The sequence below is a fragment of the Nerophis ophidion genome, linkage group LG09 (genome assembly GCF_033978795.1).
Source record: "Nerophis ophidion isolate RoL-2023_Sa linkage group LG09, RoL_Noph_v1.0, whole genome shotgun sequence".
NCBI lineage: Eukaryota > Metazoa > Chordata > Actinopteri > Syngnathiformes > Syngnathidae > Nerophis > Nerophis ophidion.
Window position 1 is genome coordinate 25,027,826 of NC_084619.1, and position 27,035 is coordinate 25,054,860.

At 40.5% G+C, this 27,035-nt stretch overlaps 1 protein-coding gene across 5 annotated transcripts in view; it reads left to right on the top strand.

Annotated features, from left to right (window-relative positions):
* The window catches only part of disc1 (DISC1 scaffold protein), a 119,057-nt gene extending 93,793 nt beyond the window's left edge, over positions 1 to 25,264 (top strand). For 3 of the 5 annotated variants that reach the window (XM_061910653.1, XM_061910654.1, XM_061910655.1), the window contains one exon: positions 1,893 to 9,918. In XM_061910653.1, coding sequence (XP_061766637.1) covers positions 1,893 to 2,062 — 170 coding nt within the window. In that variant the 3' untranslated portion in view covers positions 2,063 to 9,918. Of the gene's footprint in view, positions 1 to 1,892; positions 9,919 to 25,047 lie in introns of those variants that run through there. The other 2 variants (XR_009808113.1, XR_009808112.1) reach the window with 2 other exon arrangements.
* The last annotated feature ends 1,771 nt before the right edge of the window (positions 25,265 to 27,035 follow it).

The window sequence follows — 27,035 nt, forward strand, 5'->3', positions numbered from 1 at the left end:
GGTTTTTGGAGGTTTTTATAGGCAGAATAGATCATATTCCCATTGCTTGCATTGTTAATTGCCTATTGCAAGCAGTATTTCACTATTTAGAATGCACAGGAAAGAGAAAGACATATGTGTTCTTGTCTCACATATGAATCGTGGATGATTGACAAAATTCCCCAAAAAGTGCAGTTCCCCTTTAAGGCTGTGCACCAAATTTGGCACAGGGGTTAGTGCATGTGCCTCATAATACAAACGTCCTGAGTACTCCTGAGTTCAATCCCGGGCTTGGGATCTTTCTCTGTGGAGTTTGCATGTTCTCCCTGTGACTGTGTGGGTTCCCACCGGGTACTCTGGCTTCCTCCCCCCTCCAAAGACATGCACCTGGGGATAGGTTGATTGGCAACGCTAAATTGACCCTAGTGTGTGAATGTGAGTGTGAATGTTGTCTTTCTATCTGTGTTGGCCTTGTGATGAGGTGGAGACTTGTCCAGGGTGTACTTCACCTTCCGCCCGAATGCAGCTGAGATAGGCTCCAGCACCCCTGAACGGTACAAGCGGTAGAAAATGGATGGATAGGTGGATGAAAACTAAATAAACGTAGAAGTCACACGGAGTGCAAGTTATAGACCAAAATTACTATGGCTTACGGTTACTGTCTGAAGAACATCTTGGAGTACAGAAATAATTGTTTCCAAGCCAAAGCTCAGCAGGACACGTAGGACCTTCGCGTAAATTACTATCACCTTATTCAATAGACATAGATGGAGTAAACCCTCCTGTCAGTCATCCACATTCTTTTTTTTGACGGGCGAAGGCGTGACCGCTAGCTTACACACACAGGACACGCATGAACAAAGTGACCGCAAAGTAATGAAAATTAAGAGGAAAAGAGAAATCGGTGTGGCAATATTTTGGCTTCAAACCGAATGAGCAATATACACGGTAGAACGAGCTGGTGTGCAGAATTTGTTGGAAAATGATGGCAACAAAAAGCAACACAACAAACTCCCTGACCCAGTGTTTGCAACTGGGGAAAAAACTTCACATTTATGCTCACATATATTGAGGAGATAACATTTTATTTTTATTGTTTACTTTTTTAGAATAATTAAACGTTATTGACCTTTTCACTAAACAACGGTAAAAAAAATACTAATGAGATATCAAAGTTAATTGCATTTGAAAGGAATCTTGCATTATTATTATTTTGGTCGAAAAATAATGTTGACAATAATGTTGTTTATCGGTTGCTTTTGGTGTTGCTGCAGTGACAATTGATAACAGAGGTGATGAATAGCTAAAGTTGGAGTACCGTTATATTAGCGCAGTAAATTAAATCTGTATGAAAGACCGAAGAAAATCATTTGTTGGTTAGTTTGAGTTTCGAGCAAATTCACCGTCCCATTTGGACTGTGCTGCTTTCAAACCCTCTACAAGACCCGGACTGTTTTAAATGGCTCTTCAATTATGGATGCTGACAATCTGTGTCCATTCAAACAGTGAAACGAGCCATCGGGTTCCATCTGCCGTCAAAACTGCCCCTTTGATTTGACACTTCAGCCGGACGGTGGCTGCCTTGATTTGGGTCTCTAAGCGGGTTAAACAAGTCCTCTGTGGCCATCGCCTCAATCGCGTCTCATTGATGTCTTGTGAATAATGCAGCTGTGCGGTCGCTCTGCTTAGGTCCTGCCGCCCAGCACCACTGATGAAATCATAAATAGTGGATCGCTCCAATTCACTCCTCAAGTGCACTTGGCTAAATCGAATACGGCGTCATGATGTGTCCCACTAATCAGCCTGCTGGACAAACTGGACTTGGATGACGTCCTCAGGTCGTTCATATCACTTCTTATGTTGTCATTTTATTTTCAACTTGTGTGGGTTTTGTTCCTTAACTCACGCCGCACAGTCGCTGGAGGGACAAGTTCAGGAAGTTAAAGCCACTTTGCAAAACATGCTCTCCCTGCTCAAAGAGGAAGTCAAAGAGGAATCCAACGAAGACGACCCTGTAGAAAATGGGATTTTCGAGGAGGACGAGGAGGAAGACCAGTACTTCAGTGACAGCTGGGACATTTGAAGCCTGTTGTGTTTTATGAGCACTCACACTCCTGACCTCCACTCTCCAGTGGAAGTGACCCTTCTTCCACTTACTGCAAAGCATCAGGCCAAGCTTTTTACAAACGGCCCCCCGTGGAACTGCTCAAAGTCTCCAGTTGTTCAAACAAGGGTTTAAAACACAGGAAATACAGTAAGTGCCTTCAGGTCTTTCTTGCTACGTTTGTCAGTTAAGTTCAATCAATCTACGAAAGTCAGTATAATCCTCCTGAGAGCCAGCGTTGGGTTTTATGGAACAGTTTAATGCTCAGCGGCCTTGTAGTTAGAGTGTCCGCCCTGAGATCGGTAGGTTGTGAGTTCAAACCCGGGCCGAGTCATACCAAAGACTATAAATACGGGACCCATTACCTCCCTGCTTGGCACTCAGCATCAATGGTTGGAATTGGGGGTTAAATCACTAAAATTATTCCTGAGCGCAGCCACCGCTGCTGCTCACTGCTCCCCCCACCTCCCAGGGAGTGGAAAAAGGGAATGGGTCAAATGCAGAGGCTAATTTTACCACACCTAGTGTGTTTGTGACTATCAGTGGTACTTTAACTTTAACAGAGCTATTTTTTTTAAACTCCTGACAAAAGAAATTGACCAACTTCAAGTCCACTGCAGATGACGCTGGTTCTCAGGAAGTTATGTCAACAATTATACTAACAAAGCTCAGTGAGCAAAACAGAAAATGTACACTGAACCCCAAAATGAGCACAACATTTTTCTTTGACTTTTTGTGGGACCAAAAATGTATTTTACTAGGGATGCACAATGATTTTTTTCTCAAGCCGATACCGATATTAATAACCCGCTTCTCAATACCAATAACTTATTTATACTGTGGAACCTCGATTCACAAACTTACTTGATTCTTTAACATAGTTCGTAAACTAAAAAGTTCGCACAGTGAACAGAGTTTAGTGGACCAGTGGTTAGTGTGTGTGCCTCACAAAACAAAGGTCCTGAGTTCAATCCCAGGCTAGAGATCTTTCTGTGTGGAGTTTGCATGTTCTCCCCGTGACTGCGTGGGTTCCCTCCGGGAACTCCGGCTTCCTACTCAGTGGCCTAGTGGTTAGAGTGTCCGCCCTGAGATCGGTAGGTCGTGAGTTCAAATCCCGGCTGAGTCATACCAAACACTATAAAAATAGGACCCATTACCTCCCTGCTAGGCACTCTACATTAAGGGTTGGAATTGGGGGTTAAATCACCATAAATGATTCCCGGGCGCGGCACCGCTGCTGCCCGCTGCTCCCCTCACCTCCCAGGGGGTGATCAGGGGTGATGGGTCAAAAGCAGAGAATAATTTCACCACATCTAGTATGTGTGTGACAATCATTGGTACTTTAACTTTTAACTCTCCTCCCACCTCCATATATATTTTGATATTTTGATTGGTAACACGAAATTGGCCTTAAGTGTGAATGTGAGTGTGAATGTTTTCTGTCTGTGTTGGGCCTGTGATGATGTGGCGACTTGTCCAGGGTGTACACTGCTCCTGCCCGAATGCAGCTGAGATAAGCTCTAGCAACCACCGCGACCCGAAAGGGACAAGCGTTAATTATTAAACCAACATAAGGTGGCTGTTATTAAGGTCCAATGTGGAATATTTTTCGGTCTCATCACAATTAAAGACTTACTGTGGAACAAATCCCCCTTCACTGATAAAATGTTCGAACTGAAGGTGCCACAAGGCGGAGGCTATTTAGTTAGAACGCTAGCTCAAAGCAGTTGTCTAGCAACTCATAGCTATAGAGCCAGACTGTGAGAGTTTGGACACGTTCAAAGCGTTTCTGATCACAAAAAGTCAACTCTCAGACAGGCTGACTCAACTTTGGGGTTTGACAATTGTGGGAATAAGCGAGTCAGAAGCGTTGCTTGCCGACAAAGTTCTTGGAAATGGCAATGCCCTTGTGTACAGGATGCAAACAGGATGTGAGGCAGGGCCTCTTTAAAATACAGGAAGTGAAGTCATCCAAATAGCAGCCCATGATAGTTTCAAGCGACATGCAAAACAAATGAATGAATGAAGCATTCGTACCACGAGACATAGTTTGCACACGGAGGCATATTTGCCTTGCTGTAATCGTAAACTGAAAAGGTTGCAAATAGTGGCGTTCGTAAATCAAAGTTCCATTGTATCTATTATGTTTTACATTTAGTGGTAACTGCAGTTTGTGATAACCTCTGATGTGTTGAAGCGCAATGTTTTTTTCCCTTCTTACGGAATGTTCGCAGAACATTTGGTTAGAATAACATGCAAAATGTCTTCCTCTTGAAAACTGAGAAACCATGTTTGTTAGGAGCAGAGGTGGGTAGTAACGCGCTACATTTACTCCGTTACATTTACTTGAGTAACTTTTGGGATAAATTGTACTTCTACGAGTATTTTTAATGCAACATACTTTTACTTTTACTTGAGTATATTTATAGAGAAGAAACGCTACTTTTACTCCGTTCCATTTATCTACATTAAGCTCGCTACTCGCTACTTTTTTTTTAATCGATCTATTAATGTTTGTTTTGGTTATGACAGAGCTTCAAAGTAGAATCTACGCATGCCTGCGTTTCACCAATCACATGCAGTCACTGGTGACGTTGGACCAATCAAACAGAGCCAGGCGGTCACATGACCGTGATACGTAAAACCCGACAAACTTATTCGGGTGTTACCATTTAGTGGTCAATTGTACGGAATATGTACTGTAATGTGCAATCTACTAATAAAACTATCAATCAATCAATCAAAAGTGTAAAGGAAAAAAGACACTTTTTATTTCAACCCTACTTCCCGTCAAAAGCCCAAAGACTGATCGCACAGTTCCTGTCTTCACAATAAAAGCGCCGCTCCATCGCGCCTGCGTTAACAAAATAAGAGTCTCCGAAAGCCAGCGCAAACAAGCTAGCAAGCTACGGTGTTTGCCGCCAATGTATTTCTTGTAAAGTGTATAAAAACAAATATGGAAGCTGGACAGATAAGAAGCCAAAAACCAACGACTTTCATGTGGTATTAGACAGAAAAGAGGAACTTTTTTTCTCCTCCATTTGAAAACGTGGACGTCTGATTCCAATCAATGCAAGTCATCAGAATCAGGTAATACACCAACTTATATTCTTGTCTTCATGAAAGATAGGAATCTATGTTTGATTGATTGATTGATCGATACTTTTATTAGTAGTTTGCACAGTACAGTACATATTCCGTACAATTGACCACTAAATGGTAACACCCGAATAAGTTTTTCAACTTGTTTAAGTCGGGGTCCACGTTAATCAATTCATTTGTTAAACATGCATGTATATTCATTAAAACACCTTCTACATGTGAACAAAAACGGCAAAATAAATAAATATAAATTATATACTGTATATATAAATGTATGTATATATATATATACATATATATATATATCATATATATATATGATATGTGTGTGTATAAATGATATGTGTGTGCATGTATATGATATGTGTGTGTATGTATATGTATATATGAGGTAGATCACCTCGACTTGGTCATTTACTAAGCAATTGATAAACGTTGAAAAACTTATTGGGGTGTTACCATTTAGTGGTCAATTGTACGGATTATGTACTGTACTGTACAATCTACTAATATAAGTTTTAATCAATCAATCAATCAATTAAATCAATGAATGCCTACTGAGGCTATGGTGCTGTTAAGTTATTGTGGCTCAATGTGCCATTTTTTTATTTTATTTTAATGTACTATTCTTTAATATACATCATTGTTTTAGTTGCTTAAGAGATATTCCTGGCTCTGAATTTGCTCATTTCTATTTTTATGTTTTTGTGCATTATTTGTTGCCGTAGTCAGGTTACTCAGTACTTGAGTAGTTTTTTCACAACATATTTTTACTTTTACTCAAGTAAATATTTGGGTGACTACTCCTTACTTTTACTTGAGTAATAAATCTCTAAAGTAACAGTACTCTTACTTGAGTACAATTTCTGGCTACTCTACCCACCTCTGGTTAGGAGTGAGCTCAGGGAAGGTTGACAGCACAAACAGGAGGAAGGGAGCACTTAGTTTGCTCACCCTAACCACCTATGGTAGAGTATGGGTAATCTCGCTTTATTGGATTTTATTTTTTTTGGAGCTATTTTCAATCTCGTTGGATTTATTGGTATGACGTCATAGTTCCTCATATTTATTGTGCACCCCTAGTGTTTACGTCCTGTGGATTTTATATGCATTTTTTAAATTGTCATTTTTTTGTGCTTTAACACTATTGTTTCCATGTGAAAATGCAACATTTGTGTTCTGTGGCTGAAGGATAACTTTGAAAAGGAGTATTAGGATCACAAATAACAAGAAAAAAATACAATTAAAAAAGTCATTTACTGATAAGACTTAATTTGTAATATTACAAGAGTAAAAATTATTTAATCAAAATGTTTTTGATTAAATGTCTAAATCCTGCATGCAAAACATAAATGCAAGAGTTTGAGTCAGTACAGCAGTTTATGTTTCTCTTCTCTCAGCTGTATATCTTTTAGCAAATCTTTATATATTGTTTTTCTTAAAAGTCAACAAACCAGTTAAATTAGTCTAAGTTTGTACTGTGACTTGACAAGATCCCAAAACATTTCTCGGAAGCTATATGTTATGTATTTTTTCTTTTTTGTCATACAAACCCCGTTTCCATATGAGTTGGGAAGTGAAGTGAAGTGAAGTGAATTATATTTATATAGCGCTTTTCTCTAGTGACTCAAAGCGCTTTACATAGTGAAACCCAATATCTAAGTTACATTTAAACCAGTGAATTTGGAAATTCACTGGTTTAAATGTAATTTAAATGAAATTGTGTTGGATGTAAATATAAACGGAATACAATGATTTGCAAATCATTTTCAACCCATATTCAGTTGAATATGCTACAAAAACAACATATTCGATGTTCAAACTGACAAACATTTTTTTTTGCAAATAATCATTAACTTTAGCATTTGATGCCAGCAACACATGACAAAGAAGTTGGGAAAGGTGGCAATAAAAACTGATAAAGTTAAGGAATGCTCATCAAACACTTATTTGAAACATCCTACAAGTGTGCAGGCTAATTGGAAACAGGTGCGTGCCATGATTGGGTATAAAAAGAGCTTCCCAAAAAATGTTCAGTCTTTTTCAAGAAAGGATGGGGCGAGGTACACCCCTTTATCCACAACTGTGTGAGCAAATAGTCAAACAATTTAAGAACAATGTTTTTCAAAGTGCAATTGCGAGAAATGTAGGGATTTCAACATCTACAGTCCATAATATCATCAAAATTTTCAGAGAGTCTGGAGAAATCACTCTACGTAAGCGGCATGGCCGGAAACCAATATTGAAGGACCGTGACTTTCAATCCCTCAGACGGCACTGTATCACAAACCGACATCAATCTCTAAAGGATATCACCACATGGGTTCAGGAACACTTCAGAATACCACTGTCACTAAATACAGTTTTTCGCTACATCTGTAAGTGCAAGTTAAAACTGTACAATGCAAAGCAAAAGGCATTTATCAACAATATCCAGAAACGCCACCAGCTTCTCTGGGCCCGAGATCATCACTGATGCAAAGTGTAAAAGTGTTCTGTGGTCTGACGAGTCCACATTTGAAATTGTTTTTGGAAAAAATCGACAATGAGTGGCTTTAAATGGCCAAAGGTATAGATGTGTGTGTCCAAGTTAAAGACAATAGCAGGCTGTCTTCTTCTAATGGATTTATTACAATCTTTGGCAAGCTGGGTAATGTTTGCTGTGGTCTGGAACAACATGGCGCACAAAAAATTATCTGAAATGCAGCAGTATTACATACAGATAATGTGTCATGTGACACGCAAAAATTAATTATATATACAAAGAGGATACATATAAAGTAAATTAAATAAGCTCAAATATACCTACAAATTAGGCATAATGATGCAATATGTACATAGAGCTGGCCTAAATAGCATGTTAGCATTGCTTTGCTTGCAGTCATACACTGACCAAATATGCCTGATTAGGACTCCACGCAAGTCAATAGCATCAACAAAGCTCACTTACTGTTTGTGCATTCACGCACAACATAAAATGTTTGGTGGACAAAATGAGACAAAGAAGGAGTGGAAGATTTTACATGTAAACAAACTGTTGTGTTTATTTGTGTTTTCCCCCCATCTTTTTCCATTTTCAATGCTTTTTTAAAAAATGTTCCAGGGAACCACGAGGGCGGCACTAAAGAGCCGCGGGTTGCTGAGCCTCACTTTAAGCGAACGCCACTGTGACGACAACAGAAGTGAAGCGCGCTGACATGGCAAGAACATTTTAATCGCAAACAGTTTGATCTAATTAATTAATGCAAACAAAAGGTAACGTAGGGTTGGGGGTTAATATGTATCTTTATTTTAGTTGCTTTATTGTTAGGTGCGCAACGACCGGTACAAACATTTTCTTTTTGTTCATTGCATACAGACGGCCAAACATGCAACAACCATTAGCTGTTTTTCCACCATATTTCGTCAAAGTTTGGATAAAATACATTTCGCATTGTCACAAGCGTATATTGACCTACTTGGGTCACGTTACAAATGTCCAGTGTTGTCCACTCCCGCGTAGTCCCCACCACTGTGGATGTTCCTTTACAAGGGTGTTCCCTTACAGTGCCTGCGTCCAGTAGTTGGACCATCCATCCATCCATTTTCTACCGCTTATTCCCTTCCGGGGTCGCGGGGGGCGCTGGCGCCTATCTCAGCTACAATCGGGCGGAAGGCGGGGTACACCCTGGACAAGTCGCCACCTCATCGCAGGGCCAACACAGATAGACAGACAACATTCACGCTCACATTCACACACTAGGGCCAATTTAGTGTTGCCAATCAACCTATCCCCAGGTGCATGTCTTTGGAAGTGGGAGGAAGCCGGAGTACCCGGAGGGAACCCACGCATTCACGGGGAGAACATGCAAACTCCACACAGAAAGATCCCGAGCCTGGATTTGAACCCAGGACTGCAGGACCTTCGTATTGTGAGGCAGACGCACTAACCCCTCTGCCACCGTGAAGCCCATTCTCGAAATATTGGCAGAAATGAGGCAGACAGGAAATGAAACCATAATGAGAGTACTGGATAGGATATAAAACAAAATACATGAACATAAGAAAACAAAGTCCAAACCTTTCAGGACAATCATGGCAATTCTCATGAAGGTAAAACTTTTATGAGCTGTGTGGATACAATTACTTTTTTCACATAAACTTCTGATTTTTTTTCCGTTTAATACCCTTTTTATCTTGTGTAATTTGGAATTTGTTCTCCTAATTTTACAATTTAATCTTAAATTATGAGTTTAATAATATAATTTTTATATTTTTACATTCTAATTTCTTATCAAAAAATATATATTTTTGAAATTTTATGACTTTTTTATTGTATTTTTTTCTTTTCAGTGAGTCACTAATAATCCTATAAAATAACTTGATGCTTTTTAAAAAAAAAAAAAAAAAAGGAAAACTTGCACGTGCATTAAGCAACTTTAAAGGATAAAATATCAGTTGGCACAACAAAAGGTGTGAAGCTGTTTGCGCAAGCATTCATGAATCCTGTTCATTCCTAACATTGTATAATCTTATTCTTTCACGGGCTGTACAATCCTGTATTTCCTATTTATTGCTTCTCGTGTGTCACTAATTACAGTATGTGCCTGATGATGAGTCCTGCTGTTTTTTTGTTGTCGCCACTTTAGCGACGGCCCCTCATGGCGAATGTGCGGGCATTCTTCCAGGCGAGCGGGGGCAGTGTTGACATGTCGCAGCTATCAATGCTCTAATAAAGGTCCTCCAGTGAGGTCTGTAGGGGATACAAGCTTCTTTTGTTATCTCACCTCGGCAGCAGCCGTGTGGCTAATTGGAAGACAAACGGCCTGGCGGAGGGCGTGTGGCGGTGAAGGTGGAGTGTGCTTGCTTTGTGTCCATCTCTTGCAGCTTTGTGTGTTGTAGTGGGCCAGGCGGCTGCATCCTCACAGGCGTGTGCTGTCCTGGCGAGTGAACACAGCTGAGTGCTCAGGCAGCCTTTTTTCCACAGCAGCACAATGCCACTTTCGCACACTGCTGACAGGTAGAAAAGCACCTTCCTGGCCAGAAGACTCCATCTATCAGCTCGAGGCAACGTACTGTACAGTGTGAGCCTGGCACACACACACTCACACGCACACACACTTTGCTCCCCCAAAAACTCACACCACGTAATTGAATCCGTTGTGGCACCACGCTGCGAGCTATTGGACTCGTGAAATTGCTGATGATAAAATTCCAGATGGTTTGCACCCGATATGTAAAGCCACACAAACTGTGTTCTCATTTGGGATGAAATTGCTTGTCAGATACATCACTGGACATTTCAATAGGTACACCTAAGAGGATCTGATATTAGAACTGCAGCAAAAAAAAAAAAAACACGTTTTGATATAGAGGCACATAATTGAAATGTGCTCACAAACGCTCTGAAAATGTAGACATTTTTATTTATAAAATTAATATAAATACATGGCTGACAATGGCTAAATATCAATCAATCAATAAAAGTTTAATTATACAGCCCTTAATCACAAGTGTCTCAAAGGGCTGCACAAGCCACATCAGGGCAAGAAAAAACTCAACCCGATGGGATGACAATGAGAAACCTTGGAGGGGGCTGCAGATGTGGGGGTCTTGCGCATACTTGCCAACCTTGCGACCTCGGATTTCGGGAAGTGAGGGGCGTGGTCTGTGGTGGGGAGGAGGTGTGGTTAGGGGTGTGGTTTGGGCGGGGGGCGTGCTTAAGAAAGGACGAGTATAATTCACCAACTCGAGTATTTCCATCCATCCATCCATTTTCTACCGCTTATTCCCTTTCGGGGTCGCGGGGGGCGCTGGCGCCTATCTCAGCTACAATCGGGCGGAAGGCGGGGTACACCCTGGACAAGTCGCCACCTCATCGCAGGGCCAACACAGATAGACAGACAACATTCACACTCACATTCACACACTAGGGGCAATTTAGTGTTGCCAATCAACCTATCCCCAGGTGCATGTCTTTGGAGGTGGGAGGAAGCCGGAGTACCCGGAGGGAACCCACGCATTCACGGGGAGAACATGCAAACTCCACACAGAAAGATCCCGAGCCTGGATTTGAACCCAGGATTGCAGGACCTTCGTATTGTGAGGCAGACGCACTAACCCCTCTGCCACCGTGAAGCCCCTCGAGTATTTCATATATATATATATATATATATATATATATATATATATATATATATATATACATACAGTATATATGTATGAAATACTTTACTTTCAATAAATTCTAGCTATATATATTTATTTTATCATATATGTATATATATAAAAGAAATAGTTGAATTTCAGACAGCACCTATCAAATACACAGTAATAAAAACACAGTTGTTTTACTAACTGTACTGTGCTTGCCGGTTATTAAAAAAAAAAAAAATTTACCTTTCACTATTTGAGTAACCTTTGTTCTGCCATTTGCGTACTGGCGAGAGTGACTTGACGTCAGGTGCGCAACACCACGTAAATCGTTGGCCAATCAAAAAGCAACCCCATAACGCTATAGCCAACATTCACCAGGAGAAGGCAATATACAACATAGAATCACTCTATTACAGACAGCGTCGCCATGGCTGTAACTTCCTCGTTCTTCTGCTTCGTCTCCTTGTGTGTGTAGTTTCTTATTAAAAACCCGTAAATGTTGTAACGTGATTGAGCAGGCAAGCTGTTTATATGACAGGAAAGCGGACGTGAAAACAGGCTGTCCCCACTCATGTTCGCATGGAGCTGCAGGGGGCGTGAATTTCGGGAGTTTTCCAGGAGAACATTTCTTCCGGGAGGTTTTCGGGAGAGGCGCTGAATTTTGGGAGTCTCCTGGAAAATCCGGGAAGGTTGGCAAGTATGATGTTGAGGTTAGTAGTATTCTATCTTTATTTGTAGTTATTTATACTTTCTGAATAAAGTATGTGATAATATTCCTCAATCAACTCGTTGGTGTTAATTTTCCATCTATCAAGTTAAAATAAACAATATCAAAATCAAATTACAGGATGTTATTCATGTAGTTTGCTCAGTTTTCTCATTTTTCTTGGTGCACTAACATGTGGTTTATTGTTTTTTTTACATATGTAGCATCATCTACAGATACAAAAAATTGCTATTGCGACATCTAGTGGACACATTTAGAACAGCAGTTTCTTTCATTCAAAAATGTTGGCTCATTTTTACACTTGGCAAACTCAACCCACTGGCCGGGAAAAACCTGTTTGTGGGCCTGATCCGGCCGGCGGGCCATACGGTTGACACCCCTGATGTAGTCAATAGTGTGAGATGCACAGATGAATGGTCCACCCCAGGTCCCGACTTTGAACTGTTCTGTTCTGCGGTCACCTGATGACCACTCCATGCAGGAGAGGGGGGGCAGAGCAGAAAAGAGACGGCAGATCAACTGGTCTAAAAGGGCAGTCTATTCAAAGGATAAGGTATACACAAAAGTAAATATATATATATATAAATATATGTAAATATATAATATATATATATATACAGTATATATAAAAAATCAGATTTTTTTTTATATTAAAATATCACAATATTTTATTTTCACGTTTACTTTTTTTTTTTTTAATGTAAGGCGATTAAATCAAACTTGAATTCAACCTGATGTGTGTTTTGTACTAACCAGGACTTTTTTTTTGGTGCAAAATAACAATTTCAGCATCAAAACACTGATATTTATAAACCATCTTTGCACATTTCTAAACAGTAGCACTTCCTTTCAGGACAGGCACTAATGCTGTGCACCACTTATTAGTGACGGAGCAGGAAAAGGCTAGGAATACGCGTGTAGTAAAATTTCATAGCGCACATTTTACACGCGCTTCCTTATGAAAAACGGGGCTCTACGCACAGCGTGTGTCCTGCGTATAAGGAGGGGCGGCCCTTTCACTAGTGCTGTGTGAGAGATAATAGTGAGATGTGTCTCGAACTGTTTACAGCAACTGCGCAAGAGCAGAAAAATATTAATACCTGAATGCAATTTAAGATTACTTTATTCCAAGATGTTTAGTGTTCTCCACGCTTACCTGATCGGTTGATTGAATTAGCATAATTGTCACGAGCGAAGAAAGAATAAAGCAACAGCAGAGTGCCGCTCAAAAAGGTTTAGCACCAGAAAAAAACATGACTACCAGTCGACTGACATAAAAATATTACGCACACTCTTGTAGGACATTTTTTTTTTCACTGAAGCACTTCCATCTTAAAATAGCACACTAATAACAAAGAAGTACACATTAAGGTGGATTAATGTATTTTTTTTTTATAAAAACAGTTTTTTCATCATTAAACATTTAACATCAACACGATTTTAAATATGTTTAATAAACAAGTTAAGTGCATTTATTTTCCCTTCTATTTACTCATGTAAAATAAAATAGCATTCATGTAGATGGCAAATGAATAGTATGAATAATTGAAATTAATCCCTTTGATGAAACATTTTAAGCGTTTGACAGCACAAATTTAAACTTATTTTGCTGTACTTTGCTTGTTTAGTCATGGGAAAGTCATCAAATAAGCCAGCCCAGAATTTGCAAGTGAACTCTGGTGCGGTTCACTTGAACTCAACACAGGCCCTAAATGGACCAAAGACAGTTTTGTGTAAATATTTGGTGTGTCCCGATCCAATATTGGAGTCAGATATTGATCCAATATCAGCAAAAAAAAAACAAGTATATGATTCCGATGATATCGGCTTGCTTTTAAAATCTCCATTTTAGGCACCGATACAGGTAGTTCTTCAGTGCAAAACTCAATAATCCACTTAACGTGTAAGGGCCATTCAATAAGCACTCAAGTTTGGTCTTGTCTTGGTTTTTAGTCAATTCATTGACGAAATGTAAACATGGTAGGCCAAAGGCTACTAGGAGCTCGCAACTACACAACAACCGAGCACACAACAGCACACAGGCTAGACGTACGTTATAAGTGTCCTTAACCATTATCGCAGTCTAAAACATGACATTTGTTGATGTACGCAAGTATCGAATAATTATATTGGCAAATTACTTACAGATACACAGTCTGCAAGGGAGAAGAGAAATGGAAAATGCCCAGTAGCAAACGTGTCCGCATTAGGTAACTTACTGTGTCATGAGCTTTAGAAAACATAGGAAAATACAATCCTGTGAATCATTTGTAGGACTTCACTTTTTTCTTCACTCTTGTCTTTTGACAGCGAAATACAAAAACAACTAACTATATCTGCATAAAATTACAGTACATCTGCTTCTGGCACATGAAGAGTTTTGTGTGGATGCAATGGAAGTATTGAGACAAGGAGGAGAAATGTCCCCGAGTCATTTGATGAGATTTGACTGCTGTACCCTGTTCCTGCACAGTCAATCAAAGTTTAAGCCCTTAATCACAAGTATCTCAAAGGGCTGCACAAGCCACATCAGGGCGTACACGGCCCTTTGTATGCATTGATTGTGACCCCAAAAAGTACCAATCCACTTCAATTTGGAGACAGCATAGGTCTATTCCAGACAATTATTAATAAATAGGTTAGTGTTTTTTATACTTACAATTGTTTCCCATTTGACTAATTTCACTTGATCAAATCTTTTTCTAACATTCCACCCTGAAAAACAATAAAACTATGTATGATTCATGCCGATAAAAATCGGTATCGACCAATACTCAAGGCTCCTATATCAGTATTATATTCGAAGTGAAAAAATTGTCTCAAAACACCCTTAGTAAATATATTAGACACAATGCGTAGCAGGTGCTTTCTTTATACTGTGTTTTTTCCCCTTAATTTGCATGTATAAATATCTAGATCCGGGGGTCCAAAGTGTGGCCAAGGGGCTACATGGGGCCCGCAGGTAGAGTTGCGTTGGACCACAGCATATTGTCGAAATTAAAAAAAATAGTTTTTAAAAAGAGTAAATTGACATATGATAAAAAGATGAAATGTTGCTACTTATCACAAAAAATTATGCACTGTCATCTCAAACAGTGGTCCTACCGATTGGTTCGATTGGTACCGGGCCGCAGAATAATTTTTTTTATCAATTTTTAAAACATTTTTATTTATTTATTTTTTATTTGAATTTTTTTTTTTTATTAAATCAACATAAAAAACACAAGATACACTTACAATTAGGGCACCAACCCCAAAACCCCCCCCTTTTCATGACAAAAAAAAAGAACCATCCCCCCCCGCGATAAAGTTTTGTCTTTCAGGGCTGAAGCGTTATGAAAATGTCATATCACTGACTAAAATGATTACAGCGATAATTATTGTCGAATGTGCACAAAAAGTACTTAAAGTACACATGATCCGGCGCTAGCAAGCGCTGGTGTGCTAGCTGCTTCTCTGGGCTGTTTCACCGTGTGATGAGTTTATTGAAGCGCGGTAATCAATCATGGTTGGGCATTATTATCAGTTATTGTTGCATCCATATTGTCTTTAAATCTATATAATTTCTGTTTTTATCATATTTTTTTTAAGATAAAATTATGTGCGTCAAAAAAGTTTGGACACCCCTGATCTAGGCAGCAAAGATATAAGAAGAGACATGTGACTATCTGTCACATTCATGTTTGCTTGTGTTTCCTTGGTTGTTGTTTATTTCCTGTCTGCGCTCTTATTTTTCTTCCACTTCCTGCTTGTCTCCCTGAGCGCTATTTCCCCTCACCTGCCACTAATTGGCAGCCTGGCCGCACTTGTTGTCAATCAGATGGCTGCTATTTATGCCTGCCTAGCCCTCCAGTCAGGGCTCGATGATTGTTTCCTCTTGCCTGTTTCTCCTGCATGTGCAATTAGCAGTCGCACTATTTCCCTTTGGACATTAAAGTCATGTTTACCTGCAATTCGCCTGCCATCTCTGCATCCTGGGTTTGTACACCAGCACACCCTGACAAGACGTACTGTATATTTCAGGCTGTTTTCGTGGAAACACATATCTTGTGCACAGTAGTTGGCATGTGACGAAAAAGATCACTAAAACGAAAACAGGCTTCAAAGTCTGGATTTGTTTCTGAGAGTCAATGCCGGGTGTTGTTTATGTAAAGTGACAGATTCCGGTTTTAATATGTATCACCAAATGTGAAAGACTGCATAAGAAGTAGTTTAGACTTGGGATCCATAATTAAAAACTTCCTGAGAACTTCAAACATTCAAGCTTAACACTTTAGTGTAAAAGTGAGTTGATGCTGACTGTGTTCACACTGTGCAATCACGCAGGATGAAATGTATGCAGAGTCAATAACCATCTTCAATCATTTCATTACGAACGCAGCACATGTGTGCACTTTGCTGTGAAGTAGCACACATTAAAACACGGACAGGTCGTGTATAAATGGTAAATGGGTTGTACTTGTATAGCGCTTTTCTACCCTTTTTATTAAGGAACCTTAAGCGCTTTGACACTATTTCCACATTCACCCATTCACATACGCATTCACACACTGATGGCGGGAGCCGCCATGCAAGGCGCTAACCAGGGCCCATCAGGAGCAAGGGTGAAGTGTCTTGCTCAAGGACACAACGGACGTGACTAGGATGGTAGAAGGTGGGGATTGAACCAGGAACCCTCAGGTTGCTGGCACGGCCACTCTGCCAACTGCGCCACGCCGTCCCAATTCTTTCTTCATGTATAAAAAAATACATGACGAACTGTAACAACTGACACACCTGGATTGTCTTCATTCAGTGAGCAGCTAGTCAACTCCCAGGAAGTCTCATCATCATAATCAACATCATCATCATCATAATCATCACCTCACCATCATCATCATCACCTTATCATGATCATTATCATCATCACCATCATCATGATCATCCTAATCATCTCATCATCATCTCACCCTCAACATTAGCATCATCATTGCCTCATAATCATCATCACCATCATCACATCATCATAATCACCATCACATCATCGTCATGATCATCATCATCATCTCACCTTTACCATCACCTTCATCATCTCACATCACATCATCATGATCACCTCATCATGATCATCATCATCATCATCATCTCACCATCATCACCATCATCATCCCACCTTCATCACATCACCTTCATAAAACCCCTATCATTACCATCATCGTCATCTCACCATCAACATCATCATCGTCATCATTGCCTCATCTTCATCATTATCATCATCAATATCGTCATCACCTTCATCACCATCACCATAATCACCATCACATCATCGTCATGATCATCATCATCTCACCTTCACCATCACCTTCATAAAATCACCATCATTACCATCATCATCTCAACATCATCATCATCACCTCATCATGATCATCATTATCCTAATCATCATCATCGCATTATCATCATCTCACCTTCATCACATCACCTTCATAAAATCACAATCATTACCATCACCATCATCATCATCATCTCACCTTCATCACATCACCTTCATAAAATCACCATCATTACCATCACCATCATCATCATCATCTCACCATCAACATCATCATCATCACGATCATCATCATCATCATCATCTCACCATCATCACATCACCTTCATAAAATCCCCATCATTACTATCATCATCGTCATCATCACCTCATCATTGTCACCACCTCATCAGCATCATCATCACATAATCATAATTACAATATCATCATCTTCATAATCACCATCATCACATCATCATCACATAATCGTCATCACATCATCATCATCATCACATAATCGTCATCATCGTAATTACCTTCATCACCATCATAAAAGCACCATCATCATCATCACCTTCATCACTATGGACTGTCATCCATCCATCCATTTTCTACCGCTTATTCCCTTTTGGGTTCGCGGGGGGCGCTGGCGCCTATCTCAGCTACAATCGGGCAGAAGGCGGTGTACACCCTGGACAAGTCGCCACCTCATCGCAGGGCCAACACAGACAGACAACATTCACACACTATTGGCACTATGTACTGGACTCTCACTATTATGTTAGATCCACTATGGACCGGACGTTCACAATATTATGTCAGACCCACTCGACGTCCATTGCACCGGTATTCCCTAGGGGGTTGAGGGGGTTATCCACATTTCAGGTCCTCTCCAAGGTTTCTCATAGTCATTCTTATCGACGTCCCACTGGGTTGTGAGTTTTTCCTTGCCATTATGTGGGCACTGATCCACGGATGTCGTTGTAGCTTGTGCAGCCCTTTGAGACACTTGGGATTTAGATCATCACCTTCATCACCATCCCCATCATCACCACCTTCATCAGCATCACCACCATCATCATCATCTAACCTCCAGTATATTTCAGTCCCCTACAAGAAGAAGTCATCTCTATAATCAGACTATTTCTTCCTCTTCCATCCTGCACAATTCATTCATTCATCTCATGCTCACATATTCTCTCCTCCTCATCTTCTGCTCTCTTTGTCTCCCGTGTCTTCTTTGTGTCTCTTATCTCTTTCTGCCAAGTGTCCTGCTCACACAATAGAATCATTTTTACCTTTGATTCTTGGACAATATCACGCACCTTTGGTCCCGTCCATCGTTCCCGTAAAGCTTCTTCTCCCAGTGGCGGCCACAGCTGACATCATGACAGTAGTTCTGCATCACGTTCTTCAAAGGGCTGGTTGTTCCCGCCACTCTTCATAGAGTAGCAGGCATGAGGTCCTGGTTAAACAGCTGTCCTCTGCATTATTATGTGTGATAGGTTTCAGAGCCATGGTTGCACACGCAGACTCTGCCTGCTTCTGCCTATTTCTGCATTGTCAAACACTTAAAGGCCTACTGAAATGAGATGTTCTTATTTAAATCGGGATAGCAGGTCCATTCTATGTGTCATACTTGATCATTTCGCGATATTGCCATATTTTTGCTGAAAGGATTTAGTAGAGAACATCCACGATTAAGTTCGCAACTTTTGGTCGCTAATAGAAAAGCCCTGCCATTACCGGAAGTATGTGCGCGTGACGTCACTGGTTGCAGGGCTCCACACATATTCACATTGTTTATAATGGGAGCCACCAGCAGTAAGAGCAATTCGGAACCGAGAAAGCGACAATTTCCCCATTAATTTGAGCGAAAATGAAAAATTTGTGAATTAGGATATTGATAGTGTAGGAATAGAAAGAAAAGAAAAAAAAAGGTGACGGCAGTGTGACCGTTTTATAGATGTAATTAGACACATTTACTAGGATAATTCTGGAAGATCCCTTATCTGCTTATTTTTTTAATAGTGTTTTAGTGAGATTTTAAAGATTGTAAAAGATTGTAAAGACATACATCGAGGTTCGGATGGCTGCGGTGAACAATCCAATGATTTCTCCGGTAAGATAAATATCACAATTTCCCCATCCAAAAACATACTGGTTGACCGCTCCGCTTCACAACAAACAAAGAAACACCGGCTGTGTCTTGGTGCTAAAGACAGCTGCAATCCACCGCTTTCCACCAACAGCATTGTTCTTTATAGTCTCCATTATTAAATGAACAAATTGCAAAAGATTCAGCAACACAGATGTCAAGAATACTGTGTAATTGCGCGATTAAAAGAGACGACTTTTAGCTGTAAGTGGTGCTGCGCTAATATTTCGTTACAATCAGTGACGTCACGCATACGCGTTATCATTCCGCGACGTTTTCAACAAGAAACTCACGGGGAATTTCAAATTGCAATTTAGTAAACTAAAAAGGCTGTATTGTCATGTGTTGCAATGTTAATATTTTATCATTGATATATAAACTATCAGACTGCGTGGTCGGTAGTAGTGGGTTTCAGTAGGCCTTTAACTGAAGTATGCTTGCCTTACAGGGTAAAAAGAATGTCATGACCACACATGAGTTATATCATATTTTTCATTTCACTTCCGATTTGAGTCTATTCACCTGGCTTCGTCGCCAGAAACATAGTTTATTTTTCACCAGGGAGGCGAGGATTAGTGATTTCGAAGTAGCTACAACCCTGATTTTAAAGCATCGTGTGCAGGGTGGCGCATTAATGTTTATAGCTCAATCTTTATCATTACTTTTAAAGGTGCCATATGTAATAATTTCATGTCAAGTCATTATTAAATGGCCCTGATATGTCAGAAGGCATTAATCATTTTTTCTTCGAGTACCTGTATAACTGATAACAGTAAATCAGCCGGGATATGCTCATTTTAAAATTGGATTTACAGCCCCAAAATGTTGTTATTGTTTTAATTTCAATGCCCCGCCCTCCGCCGTTTGACTAATGAGAAAGTCTGTGAGTGTGTCACATCCAGGTTGCCAGTTACAGTGGCAGTAAAGTTAAAAGTTAAAGTACCAATGATTGTCACACACATACGAGATGTGGCGAAATTATTCTCTGCATTTGACCCATCACCCTTGATCACCCCCTGGGAGGTGAGGTGAGCAGTGAGCAGCAGCGGTGCCGCGCCCGGGAATCATTTATGGTGATTTAACCCCCAATTCCAACCCTTAATGCTGAGTGCCAAGCAGGGAGGTAATGAGTACCATTTTTATAGTCTCTGGTATGACCCGGCCGGGATAACTCACAACCTACCGATCTCAGGGCGGATACTCTAATCACTAGGCCACTGAGTAGCCACCTTTGTCTGGCTACTGCCACTGGTAAAGTTACTAAACATGTCAGACCTTAGTAAATCTAAAAGGCGTCGCTACGATTCTCAACTTGTTCATGACAACACCTGCAACAAAACAAGAATTTGTATCAAGTATGCCTTGGAAAGAGGGAGACAATTGAAGGTGGAGAAGATTTTTTTCATCTGACGCCAAACTTGCTGATTTCCTCTTTAATAGGTGAGTCAGGCATTTACGTTTTCTTATTACTTGTACTAAATGGTAATGGACATTTGGTATGTAAACTATATTGTCCAATACAGTCTATGATCGTGTCTAACAAAGCTAGTATGTTCATGCAACAAATGCTTAGGAGCGAAGCACCATCATACTAGTGTAGCTTAGCATGCTAGCCCGGTCAATGACACATCGACATAAAGGCTAACAGGGGAAATATATACCCCTCAGCCTGTATATCGATGTGTCATCCAACTGACAGGGCACAATATATTTTCGAGTCTTCTCTGAGTGGTGCCTTAGTGCTTGTTTCCACACTATGTGTTTGAGCCGGTGCTAAGTCTGCAACTGGACGAGACAGCACCAAAGGCACCGTTTGAGTGTGCGTAAATTGATACTCAATATTACCCGACGGAGACCCTACAAAAGTACAGAATTAAGTACCCATCCCTAGACGTGAGCGAATAACGACGATTCAAGAGAAAGGGGAATTGTTTTTGCAGCTGGAACAAATCGATGTTTTAAAATAATCATTTTTGTAACCAATGTTGATTTCATGATCGTAGAAGGTGTTTGCAGAAGTGGGCATGTACGCCCTGCTTGTTTACCACTTGTTTATAAAGACGAAATGTTTTCTTTTTTACAAGCCAGCCAATCATAGCCTGTCAAGATAGATTTTTCTGGAAGTGATCTTCAAGCCAATAAGAGGGTTTTCCAGGGGCAGGAGTGAACCGTTGTAGTCTAGTTTTACTTATAAATGAAAATGACCAAAAACATGCACCTGGGGATAGGTTGATTGGCAACACTAAATTGGCCCTAGTGTGTGAATGTTGTCTATCTGTGTTGGCCCTGCAATGAGGTGGCGACTTGTCTAGGGTGTACCCCGCCTTCCGCCCGATTGTATCTGAGATAGGTGTCAGCGCTCCCCGCGACCCCAAAAGGGAATAAGCGGTAGGAAAATGGATGGATGGATGAAAATGTAAATGGGTATTTGGTGGGTAGATTTTGATATGTATTGTATTTTGTATATTATATGATGTATAATTTAACTGTGGGTCCCTGTCCATAAGCTGTGTGCTTCTAAGGATGACCTTTTTGCAGAAAGCTCTCTGATAATAACAAAAGAAACAATAATGAAATACAAAACTGTGTTTGTCCGTAAATAAATAAATAGTCACTAATAAATAAATAATAAATAAATAATAACTATGACAGTTCATCCATCCATCCATTTTTTCCACCGCTTGTCCCTTTTGGGGTCTCGGGGGTGCTGGAGCCTATCTCAGCTGCATTCGGGCGGAAGGCATCATACACCCTGGACAAGTCGCCACCTCATCGCAGGGCCAACACAGATAGACAGACAGCATTCACACTCACATTCACACACCATGACAGTTCATCATAAAGGAAAATAAAACTTTTTAAAACCAACAAAAATGCGAGGAAACGCTGCTGTGTTAAGCCTGTCAACAATTGCAGTTTTGTTTGTAATGAACCATTTTGGAGATGTCTGTGTGAACTTAAAATAATGAATAAATAAATTCTAGTGTTTTTCCATTGCTAAAACTATCACAGCTTAACTTTAATTTAAGACAAACCTGTCACTATTTGCATTTTTAAAAATTGGGGAAAATTGAGAAACATAACTGCCTACTGTGGTGCAACCCTGTTATTATACTGCCAGGCTTTTATTTTGAAAACCTGACTTGTACTGTGTGTAGCAACTATAGATCAAGTATGAGGATAACATTTCAAATATTAATCCAAGCAATAAACAAAAAGTGAATGATTATTACAGACTATTGGGGCATACAGCCTATTTTGCATATTAAATTATAACACAGCCCTGCATGGTCCAAAATAGATCATTAATAAGTAGCAAGCTCTTATTGCGCTCCACCAAGCCACCAGTCATTTTTATACTTGATATTTTGAGCTGACATTGAAGAAGTCGTCATGCTGCCAGATGACACGTCTGCCTGCACAGGAAGTGTTTGTTCCTCTGTTATCGCACAAATGATCTCTAATCTCCTCAAACTGTACTCTAACAATGAAAAATGACTTTGGATGTAACTTTTATGTCCAAAATCAATTTTTTTTTTTAAAACAGGATACTTTTTAGGCACATCATTGGGAAATACTCTCTCTTAAATATATATTATTATATTGGTTCTCACTGTGAGTTAAAAATGACTTGAAAGACAAATATAAGTACAGTGTGGGTGTCGTCTAAGAAGTAGTTCTGTGGCTTTAAAAGCTTGTGCTCCTCTGCAAAGGCATTTATTCCGCAAAGCCAAAAATGTTCTTCCTCCACAAGATTGACTTCAGGAACATCAAGTACTGCCATGTCGGACTGATTTAATTCATTTTGAATACTTTTTTTTTTTAAAGTGTCCCCACAGAATATATCAAAGCATCGTTTCCTCACCAAGAAATATTTTTTGCAACATACACTATATTGCCAAAAGTATTCGGCTACCCATCCAAATAATCAGGTGTCCTAATCACAGGTGTATAAAATCAAGTACTTAGGCATGGAGACTATTTCTACAAACATTTGTGAAAGAATGGGTTAGCGTGGAACTGTCATAGGATGCCACCTGTGCAACAATCCAAGTCTTGAAATGTTGTCGCTCCTAAATATTGCAAAGTCAACTGTCAACTTTATTATAAGAAAATGGAAGAGTTTGGGAACAACAGCAACTCAGCCACAAAGACTGACAGAGAGGGTTCAGTGGATACTGAGGCGCATAGTGCAAAGACTTTCTGCACAGTCAGTTGCTACAAGCTCCAAACTTCATGTGACCTTCCAATTAGCCCACCTACAGTACGCAGAGAGCTTCATGGAATGTGTTTCCATGGCTAAGCAGCTGCATCTAAGCCATACATCACCAAGTCCAATGCAAAGCGTCGGGTGCATTGATGTAAAGCATGTCGCCGCTGGACTCTAGAGCAGTGGAGAGGCGTTCTCTGGAGTGATCAATCACACTTTTCCATCTGGCAATCTGATGGATGAGTCTGGGTTTGGAGGTTGCCAGGAGAACGGTGTGAAATTTGGTGGAGGAGGAATTATGATGTGGGGTTGTTTTTCAGGAGTTGGGCTTGGCCCTTTCGTTCCAATGAAAGGAACTTTGAGTGCTCCAGGATACCAAACATTTTGGACAATTCCATGTTACAATTTATAGCGGGCCCCTTCCTCTTTCAACATGACTGCACACCATTGCACAAAGCAAGGTACATAAAGACATGGATGACAGAGTCTGGTGTGGATGAACTTGACTGGCCTACACAGAGTCCTGACCTAACCTTCGGAAAGAATTAGAATGGAGACTGAGAGCCAGGCTTTCTCGACCAACATCAGTGTGTGACCTCACCAATGCACTTTTGGAAGAATGGTCAAAATTCCCTACAAACAAACTCTGCATCCTTGTGGACAGCCTTCCCAGAAGAGTTGAAGCTGTAATATCTGCAAAAAGTGGACCGACATCATATTGAACCCTATGGGCTAGGAATGGGATGGCACGTCAAGTTCATATGTGAGTCAAGGCAGGTGGCCAAATACTTTTGGCAATATAGTGTAGTTTTGCTAGCAGTTTTTGCTCACCCAGACACTGTTTATTCATTTACTGTAGCATCTACAACTCAATTAATTTCCCACCAAACATTTTTTTTTCAAGCTGCTGTACCCACGCTGACTTTTTTGCATTTCCATACGTGTTTTTTTTGACAATATTGCCACATTTGTAATTTCTCTTTGATAAAATAGGAGCAGATTAAAAAGTCTGAGGTAAGTTTCAAAGGCAAAACTCAATATTTAAATCCATATTTTGGTGAAATGTCGTGACGATCGATCTGTGACCGATCAGAGGATTTTCGCAGGTCATTAAAAAGCATCAAATGTCATTGGATGGATTTTGCAAAAATCAAAGCCCTAAATGGCATTAAAACGCCGACAGCAGGGTAGGACAAAAGGCGGTCCTACTCATGATGGCGGCAAGGAGGCGACGTGTGCGGCGGAGCGGAGAGGCGTGGCGCGCCTGGAGCGACGCCGTAGCAATCCGAGTCAGGTGCGTAAACGACACACCTGCTCTCAATCCCTGCATCTTCTCCTGCAGCATAAAAGGGGAGAAGGAGGAGCAATCATGGCAGAGGTAGAAAGAGAGAGAGACGAACAACCAGACGGAAGATCAGACGAGCGAGCAGACGAGGGAGAACCACGGAGAGCCACGGAGCGACGAAGACCAGCACAGGAAAGACGGGCGACTGAAAAGGAGACCGGCGACCGACTGACTGCGAGCGACTTTTATTTGCAAAAATAAAGAGTCAAACCTGTGCAAGGCGATGTCGTTCGTTTATGATCCATGCAACCCACACGATGGCGGCAGGAAGCCGTTCACACAGAGGTATTAAAAAAAGATGCCGTGGGTCGGGCCATCAGAGATGGAGAAGAAGGCGAAGCCATGGGGAAAGCTGCTGAAGACGATGTCGTCGGGGTAGAGCTGCTGAAGACGATGACGAAGGTGACGTCATGGGAGGAGCTGCTGAAGACGATGTCGTCGGAGGTGGAGCTGCTGAAGACGATGAAGAAAATGACTTCATGTGAAGAGTTGCTGAAGGAGGAACCAGATCAGCAGGCGGCTGGTCTGGAGGCGTGTCCCAAGCCAGAGCATCGTTCGGCCGGGCTGTCAGCGTGTCCAGAGCTGGAGCAGCAGGTTGCTGGGCTGTCGGCATCTGAGTTGGCATCACTCAGTAGTTTGGGGACCCCTGGTCAAATGCTTCTAATTTTGTCTACGCAGACAGTTTTAAGCTTTTGACTATATTTACTAACTATCTGCAATATGACATGGGCATTACATTTGTTATACCTGTTGAAACCCTGGATCAGTAAAGGCGTGATGGCCACTGTCAATTAACACCTTTTAATGTCGATCACAAACGCCGATTCCCTCTGGCTGACACCAATTTATTTTTAGTCCCCCGGCTGACAAGCTACCAGCTAATTATGAGTCTCCATACACAGTGTGGAGCTGCTCTGCTACGTTAAAGGCCTACTGAAATGAGATGTTCTTATTTAAACGGGGATAGCAGATCCATTCTATGTGTCATACCAGATCATTTTGCGATATTGCCATATTTTTGCTGAAAGGATTTAGTAGAGAACATCCACGATAAAGTTCGCAACTTTTAGTCGCTAATAAAAAAGCCTTGCCTTTACCGGAAGTCGCAGACGATGACGTCACCCGTTGAGGGCTCCTCACGTCCTCACATTGTTTTTAATGGGAGCCTCCAACAAAAAGAGCTATTCGGACCGAGAAAACAACAATTTCCCCATTAATTTGAGCGAGGATGAAAGATTCATGTTAGAGGATATCGATAGCGACGGACTAGAAAAAAAAAAAAAAATCAAGTTAAAAAAAAAAACGCAATTGCATTGGGACGGCTTCAGATGTTTTTAGACACATTTACTAGGATAATTCTGGGAAATCCCTTATCTTTCTATTGCAGTGGTTCTGAACCAGGGTTCGATTGAACCCTAGGGGTTCGGTGAGTCGGCCTTAGGGGTTCGACCGAGGTCAAAACACACCCGACTCTGTGTAAATACAAACTTCTCCCTGTTGGCATATTACTTATACGGAAACAGCTGATTGATTTGCAGGTGTGTAATTTGTTGTGAGTTTATGCACTGTCTTAGTTTTGTTGTTTGAACAAAGTGATGTTAATGCACGGTTCATTTTGTGCACCAGTAAAAAAAAATGGTAACACTTTAGTATAGGGAACATATTCACCATTAATTAGTTGCTTATTAACATGCAAATGAGTAATCTATTTGCTCTTAACTAGTCATTAAGTACTAATTAATGCCTTATTCGGCATGGCCTTATTATAACTCTAACCCTCTAACCCTGACCCTAACCAAATAACTCTAAATGAAGTCTTTATTACTTAGAATAAGTTCCCCTAGTGTCCAAATAACTCTAAATTAAGTCTTTGTTACTTTGTTCCCCTATACTAAAGTGTTACCAAAAACATACAACTTTGTCTTGAATTTGAAAAAAAAAAACATTTTATTTTTCACTATAGAAGGGTTCGGTGAATGCGCATA